Source organism: Orycteropus afer, unplaced genomic scaffold (genome assembly GCF_000298275.1).
Source record: "Orycteropus afer afer isolate SDZICR_OR568_19922 unplaced genomic scaffold, OryAfe1.0 scaffold00220, whole genome shotgun sequence".
NCBI classification, from domain to species: Eukaryota; Metazoa; Chordata; class Mammalia; order Tubulidentata; family Orycteropodidae; genus Orycteropus; species Orycteropus afer.
The window spans coordinates 72580-81135 of record NW_006921807.1 but is presented as its reverse complement, the minus strand read 5'-3'; the positions used below and the strand labels follow the sequence as shown (position 1 = coordinate 81135).

Here is an 8556-nt window from a genome sequence, read left to right as displayed (position 1 = left end):
GCTGATACCTGCACACCCTGTGCATCCCACTGGGTTTGAAACACCAGTGGCTCAGCCTCAAAACTCACATCAACATGTCACCATGGTAGGACAAACCAACAGACAAGTTTGTCTCCCTGTTGGAAACCTCTCATACCACCCTTACCTGGGTCCCTTCCACTGACTCGTCCTCTGTCCGGATTCCTGGGCGTTTATTCCCTTTCTCCCGCTCTCCCGCCCTAGTGATCCACACAGTCAAATGTACTTGCAAAGTCAATAAAACAGAGGTAAACATCTTTCTGGTATTCTCTGCTTTAAGCCAAAATCCATCTGATATCCCCAATGATATCCCTTATTCTACATCATCTTCTGATTTCAGATTGAATTTCTGGAAGTTCCCTGTCAATATACTCCTGCAACTCTTTATGAATTTTCTTCAGCAAAATTTTACTTGCATGTGATATCAACGATAAAAAAAAAAAAAAAAAAAAAAAACCTCACTGCCATAGAGTCATTTACGACTCATAGCAACACCTCCTTGGGTTTCTGAGGCAGTATCTCTATGGAAGTAGATTGCCCACTCTACCTTCTGAGGAATGGCTGGTGGGTTTGAACCGCCAGCCTTCTGGTTAACAGTCAAATACCCTAGGCACTATGCCACCAGAGGAAGTAGAAAATATCCAATAGCACATCAGAACAATAAGTGCTTCAGGCAAAATATGGTAGTGACTGTTAAAATTAGTAGGTGAGTTTTTCTGAATAAATTCCAGTAAGATGTCAGAATAGGCAGACAAACTGCACAGACTCTCTTCAATAAATAAAGGGAGGAACCAATTAACATGATACAGAAGATAATCCTGGAGCCCTGAGCTTTGAAAGAAAGTATATAGGAGTGGACTAAACTCCACCTAGTAGAAGAACATGCATGAAAACACCAAAAAAGGAGATATATGGAGCTGCTGTCTGACAGTGATCCTGACAGCACAGACAGCTTGGATATTTCCAAGTGGTGTTAGGACCTAAGAATTAACCTGAAAATCGGCCCTGCTACCCAGGGGTTGCACAGAGGACTGACTGGCGGCTGGTAAGTAAAAGGGGAAGCAGCAAAGAGGAACGTTGGCTGAGCTGTGGACTTTTGCCTGTCCAGATGTGCAGTCATTTTGAATATTTACAAGAGGTTCAATCATTTAGGATATTTAAAGTGACAGCATTCTCCCAGATTCCAGGGACTTAAGAATAGGCATAGCTTCCCCTTGCCGGGAACCTGAAGGACATTCCAGAAGCCAACAACTGGAAAGGTGCAATATTCTCCTTGTTACTCTTATACCCCACACCCTCTTCGTGAATTGAGGTGTGGCCATCCCTCACTCCTACCCACATTCTGGGTTGGCAGGAATTCCTTCCCAGTCTGTGTGTTCAGACAGAGCCTGGGTGCCCTGCCCCACCACACCCAGATTTTTTTTCCTTTTATTTTTTTTTCAGTTTGTTTGTCTTTGTCTATTTTAAAAGTATTATTATTATTGTCATTGTCCTTTTTATTATTTTTCTTTATTCTTCCCTTCCTAGGTTCTAGTTTTCAGCTTTTTCTATCTTCCCTCTTCCTGGTTCCCACTTTTTTCTTTCTCTTGGTTAACCTCCTTCCTTATTTTTCTTTCTGCATTTTTTCACATTTTTTTTTCTTCATTATTTTCCTACTCTATCTTTATTCTCTTATCGCCTTCTTCCCAGATATTGTGGATTTTTTTTTTTGTATTTTTCCTTTTATTGGTGATTGTTCCTGTGTGTTTACATGGTGTTCTTTTTGCCCATCTGCTTTTACTTTTTTTGATGGCTATTTGATTGTTGTTTTTTTCTAACTGAGTGGGAGACAGCAACACTACCCATATGATACAACTACAACCACACCTCCTGCAGCTTCACTTACTGAGTGAGAGCCATCACTTCCTTCTCCACCAACTGGCCAACAATAAACAATCACCAAGAAGAGCCTGACTCACCCTTAACTGCTCTTCACAAATAGTTAACAGAGACCTAAATACAACAACATCACAATATCTCGGGGACAACAGACCATCTCAGTCCATGCAAAGAAGCAAGACAAAGTGGTAGAAACAAGGGGCAGGATACAGATCCAGAATACATCCCTGAGGAAGATGTAGCATTGGAACTCCCTAATAAGGAATTCAAAAGAATTATATTTAGGTATCTTCAAAGAACTGAGAAACAGTTCAAGGAAAACACTGAAAAAATTAAGGAAAACACAGACAAAACCCTAGAACAATTCTGAAAGACAAGAACAAAATAAGTGAAAAATTAGAAAATCTATACACAGAAATCTAAAAGATTAATACTAAATTTTCATAAATAGTTAACACATTGAAAGGGCAAAGCAGTAGAATTGATGCAATGGAAGACAGAGTTAATGAGATTGAAGACAAATACTTCAATACTTCTTTGGAAAGAGATCAATCAGAAAAAAGATCAAAACAAAATGAAGAAAGCCTAAGGTTCATGTGGGATATCATTAAAAGGAATAACCTACGTGTAACTTGAATTCCAGAACAGGAAGAGAAAAATAAAACCACTGAGAAAATTGTCCAAGATTTGTTGGAAGTGAACTTCCCTGATATGATGAAAGATGAAAATATACCCATTCAGGAAGTCCAACAAACCCCAAACAGGATGGCGTGGAAAATAAAATCACCAAGGCATCATCAAACTCATCAAAATCAAAGACAAAGAAGAATGTTGAAAGCAGCACAGGAACATTACTAGGTGAAAGTTTAAGGAAAAATAATACTTTCATAGTCTAAAGTATCTCCTCTAAAATATTCATTACAAACAGAAAATAGTGATTTTTCAACAGAGAAACCTAGTGAACATAACCTTAACCACATTGTCAAAGATAACACTAGTAATAAGACCTATTAACATGATGAACCTATGATATGCACTGAGAAGTACACATGACCTATGAAGTTTCTTCCTGAAAATATCTAATGAAATGTCATGAAAAAAACATGAGACAAACCCATATTGAAGGACATTCTATGAAATAAATGACAAGTACTCTACAAAAGTATCAAAGTCATGAAAACAAGGAGAAGACTGGAAGACATGACAACAAAATGCAATGTGGGATCCTGGAATAGATCCTGGAACAGAATTAAGACAATAGTGGAATAACTGGTGAAATTCATATAAAGTATTTTACACAGTAATATTGTACCCAGTGTTAATTTCTTAGTTTGATAAATGTGCTCTGATTATGTAAGATGTTAACATTAGGGAAATCTAGGTTGATGATATAGAGGAATTTTCTACACTATTTTGGCAACTCTTCTGTATGTCTTATTTCAAAGTAGAATGATTAAAATAAATATGCTACATGAAAAACTGTTAAAAGGGGGAGGGAGAATATTAACCTTTCAAACAGAAGTCTCAAGGAAGACATGAGGGCTGAATTAAAAAAAAAACCAAGGGGAACCATATAGAGGAAAAATTACATTAGCCTTGTATGTGCTTAATAAGTAGAATTAGGCAAAGTTTCAAGAGTAGCTGGAGACATGGTACAGCTTACTAGGAGATATTTTACCAAGCAAAATTCTCCAAAGATGGAATGGGCTATGTAAGGAGAGTGCTTTACATGGCTGACAGTGCAGCAGGGGCTTGATGGGCACTTCCCAGGAACATCCTATGCAGGTCCTTTATCGTCTAACTCCCAAAAATATGGTCCAGACATTAGCAGCATCTACCCCAGCATTGCCTGGGAGCTGTGATAAATGCAGAAATGCAGAATCTCAGGACCCACTTGTGACCTACTGATGAAGAATCTGTATTTTACCAGTTTCCAGGTGAGTTGTAGGCATGATGAAGCTCTGCTCTGGAGCAAACCGACTTGGAAGGACTTAATGATACTTTCAAAGTCTGAAATGCTTTGGTTCTTATATAATGGTAAAATTATTAATTAATACTTGCTAGTTTAGTATTTTGAATAATTTATGAAATTGTACATTTAATGATAGAATTTTTGAATAAAATACATCTGATTACTATTAATACAACTCTAAAATTAAAGGTTTAATTACCTTAAAAGTAGATTCCAAAAAGTATAGTCTTAATGGTTTATGCTAATACAAGAAATCTAATAGTAATTCTTTTTCAAAGTAATCTGCAATTTATCACATTATTTTTGCTATTATTCTTAAATTCTCTATTACATTTGTATCTTTTGCCCATAAATATATTTCCATTTCTCAAGACAAACCCTAAATTAATGTTGTGTCATATTCATAACTAGAATTAAAATTCTTATTAGAGCAAAAGAAGCTTCATACGGATTTAATATTGCCTCAAAATTATTTATGTAAATAGGAAGAATGCTATGGAATGGCATATCAATAAGGAATATGAACTATTTAATTACTTCTTACTAATGTTGTAAAATTTAAATATTACCTTTTGTGTTTTTTAAGCCATAATTTGTCCATATAGGATAGACTGTCTTCCTTAAATTGAATCTCAAGTGGTTCTCTCCAAATTTTCAAGTTAGTCTGCACTTCACATGCTTCCATTGAATCTATAAAAATAAATGCAATATGCATAACCTATGTGATCTAGCCTATAAATTATGATATCTTCTCTCCAGATACAGAACTCACCTTTTTTAGGGCATTTGCACTTTGATATTTACCTAAATAATCAATAGTTTCACAGGTTTAAAGCATGCACAAGAGTTAAATATTCATCATTTATTAAATAACTCTATAGACAATTTTCTTCAATAATTCCTTGAAATGAAAGGACTTTACCATTCACAAGGTTTTTTCAAGAAACTAATTATTATAGAGAAGAAAGATAAATATAAATGGATGCATTATATATTCTATAAACATATGCATAAATGTATGTATTATAGCCATTGACAACAATATTTATATATTATGGGAAAAAAAAAAAAAACTCAAAGTGGCACCTGCAGGAAACAACTGTTTGCAGGAAATTATATTGGTGACAATTTTCTTCCAGATGCTTAAAATATTTCTGAAATGTTACTAAATTAAAAACATTATTAAGAGACATTTAGATGTCATGAAGATTTCTGGGAAAGAAAGGAGTATAAACTAAGAATACTAGTCTCTCTGCTCTCCCAGGTGTCATTCCTCTCTCCATAATAGTAAAATAGGGAAAGACAAAAGTAGAAGAAGAATAAAAACAAGTTGGAAACATACGTTTTCATAAACTCTAAAATTAGAAAGCAGTCCCAAACTTATACTGCATACTTTAAGGATTCACTTAACAGCAAAATATCAGCAACAGAAATAAGGCTAAAAAATATGTTTGTCCTGAACCTATTGTTCCCAAAGAGTAAAGCAGTTAGAGTAAGTCCTGAAAAACTCCACCAGAATCCATTAGACCAAAAGAACTGTAGTCAAGGACACGAAGAAGTGATGGGAAAAAGGAAATGTCCCCACTTGAAGTTTCCCTTTCCTTTGCAAGACAAAAGATTTCTTGACAGGAGAGCTAAAATAAATAAATAGATAGATAGAAAGATAAATAAATAAAAGCTCACTTTTTTTTGTCTGTGTAGTTCACTAAGAAGAGCCATTGTGCTTAGATAATCAGAAACATAGAAGATTGACTTGGAGGAAGCCTGTAAATCAGCTGGCCTAAGAGTCCCTTTTCTGACATTGTTGTTTATTGCTATTAAGTCAATTCCGATGAGTGGCACATTCCCAGAGAAAGAAAGGATGACAGGTATTATACATCAAATTGTCTCCCAAAGAGAGATATATTGAAGTTCTAAGCCCCAGTACCTGTAAGAATGACCTTGCTTAGAAACAGGGTCTTTGAAGATGTTATCAATTAAGTTAACATAAGGTCATACAGATACAGAATGGGTTCTAACCTAATATGAGTGGTGTATTTATTAAAAAAAAAAAAAAAAATCACAGATACACAGACACAGAGAGAAGGTATCCATGTGAAGTTGGAGGCAGAGATTTGGAGTGACACATCTACAAGCCAACTATACCAGATGCCCACTATACCAGAATTACTGGTCAGGTGAAATCTGGTGAGACTCCCAGTACTATGGCCCTAGAATACATTCTGCACCTGGAATAAAATGCATCCCCAGGGGCAGACTCTCAGCCCAACAGTTATTAAGATGTACACACAGACCACTCAACTCAGGATGACGCACCCACATACTCTATGGCAATACATCCCTCAGAGCAATAGACCACAGGGCACCAGAGGACCAACATTCTAACTGAGGAAATGCAGGACAAACAGGAGTGTATAAATATGAGGGGCACAGGGGGAAGGTTGCAGGGTAGGGAGGGGAGGAGACTGGGTTAGGGTTGAACATGGCTAATGGGGAATGAAACTAAATGTATGCATTATGTTGAATGTAAAACAAGCTCTTAAAATAAAAAATAAAAATAAATAAATAAGAAAAAGGAAAAGAAATGCCCACTATAGCTGACCATCGTTACAAATCTGAAGAGAGGCATGGAAAAGGTTCTTCTCCAGAATCCTCAGAAGGAATCAGAAAGGCTGATCCCTTGATTTCAGACTAGCCTCCAGAGCTGTGTTTAACAATAAATTTCTGTTCTTACCCACCAGCCACTCCTTGGAAGAAAGGTTGGGCAATCTACTTCTGTAGTGATATCCCTCGGAAACCCAAGGAGGGGTCACTATGAGTGACAACAACAAGTCACTTAATCTGTGGTACTTTTTACAGCAGTCTTAGGTAACTAATACAGCAAGTGACCTTGGTTAATATTATAAGCATGTTGTTATCTGGTACTCCTGGCAAATTAATGATATTTTCTAGAAGAAGAACCTTTTAGCAAGGTAATGCTTTCAGCAGGACATCTCTGGTTTATGATTGTTTATAGTAAACAAAAGGCAAGGGCCTTACTAAGAGAACTTTGGCCTAGAAGGTTTATGTGATATGAAGCCTGTTATCCCTGTGAATTCATCTCTTATTACCCCCTTTGCTTGTTCAGTCTCAGTTTCATTGTCTTTCTGGCTATTGTTCAAACACCTCAAGGCTATTTTCACCTTAGGACTTTTGTGCTGTCTATTAAGAAAATACCCACGACTTCATCCATATGAGCCATGGAGAATATCATGCAACTTTTCACAAAATGCAGCCAGTGAAGCATGGAACAAGCAAGCAAACCAAAGCCTAATTTACATAGCTTATGTGCATTTTACAGGGAGCCATCCTTCATAAACCCTAGCATTCTAGATTTGTTTACTATAAACGCACTGCCATCAAGTCACACCCCACTCACAGCCGACCCCTCCTTGGGTTTCCGAGGTGGTATGGAAGCAGACTGCCCAATCTTCCTTTCAAACCTTTGCCTTTTACAGTGAAGGAAATAAAGAGCTTTTGGAGAACTAAAATTTTAAAAAGTCAGAAATCAATAACAGAAATAATATGAAATCTTGAAAATTTAAAGCACATTACTGAATTGAAAAGCCAGGAAATATATAAAAATACACTCAATATTATTTGTTGTAAGATATTATTAGTAAGTATATCATATATATTATATATATTAGGAGCTCGGGTGGCATAATGCCTAAGGCATTTGACTGCTAACCAGAAAGCTGGTGGTTCAAACCCAACAGCCACTCTTTGGAAAGAAGACTGGGCAATCTACTTCTATAGAGATATTGCCTGGGAAACCCAAGGAGGGGTCACTATGAGTTGTATTCAACGTGACAGCAGTGAGTTATAGTATATATTAAGGGAGTTCTGGTGGTATAGTGGTTAAGGCATTTGGCTGCTAACGAAAAGGTCAGTGGTTCAAACCCACCAGCCATTCCATGGAAGAAAGATGATGCAAAGAAATAAAGGGTAAAAAAGGAAAAAAAAAAAAAAATCAGGCTAGTGAGACCTTCTTAAAGAAGTAGGGAGAAGATGGGATAAGAAAAGGCATTCTCAGGGATCTTGAAATATAATGATTTGGATTATATATTTTTTAACATAGTGAAAGATTCACCGGTGCTTATTGTTTTGTTTTTCTCTATAATCTGCATAAATTCATAAATGTTTCTCTTATTGAGTTAATAGATCAAACAAAACCTATTAGAAAAGAAAAATACTTGCAAACATAACATATAATATACAGAAAGACATAAAGACATACATATAAAGCACTATGGGTCTAAAACAAACATGTCCAAAAAATCACAGATTATATGGTAGCATAGTGCCTAAGGCACTTGACTGCTAACCAGAAGGCTAGCGGTTAAACCCACCAGCCACTCCTCAGAAGGAAGGTTGGGCATTCCTACTTCCGTAGTGATACTGCCTCGGAAACCCAAGGACAGGTCGCTATGAGTCGGGGCCTACTCGATGGCAAATAACAACAACAACAACAACATATCAAGAAAAGTCCTAAATGACTTCTCACAGCAGTCAGACTGCTGACCTCACTTCTTTATTTAAAAACATTCTGGGGGTTCCGGCAAGATGGCGGACTAGGCAGAAGGATTGCACAGACCCTCTTCAACAAAGAAAAGGGAAACCAATTAACACAGACACAGAAGATAATC

The 8556-nt window shown here is 36.6% G+C and overlaps 1 protein-coding gene across 1 annotated transcript in view; it reads right to left on the bottom strand.

The window, feature by feature from the left end:
• The window catches only part of ZBBX (zinc finger B-box domain containing), a gene marked incomplete at its 5' end in the record, with an annotated part of 98255 nt that overhangs the window by 58858 nt on the left and 30841 nt on the right, over positions 1-8556 (bottom strand). Inside the window, one exon of the mRNA XM_007948723.1 lies at positions 4438-4558. Within this exon, the coding sequence (XP_007946914.1) occupies positions 4438-4558 (121 nt within the window). The remainder of the gene's footprint in view (positions 1-4437; positions 4559-8556) is intronic.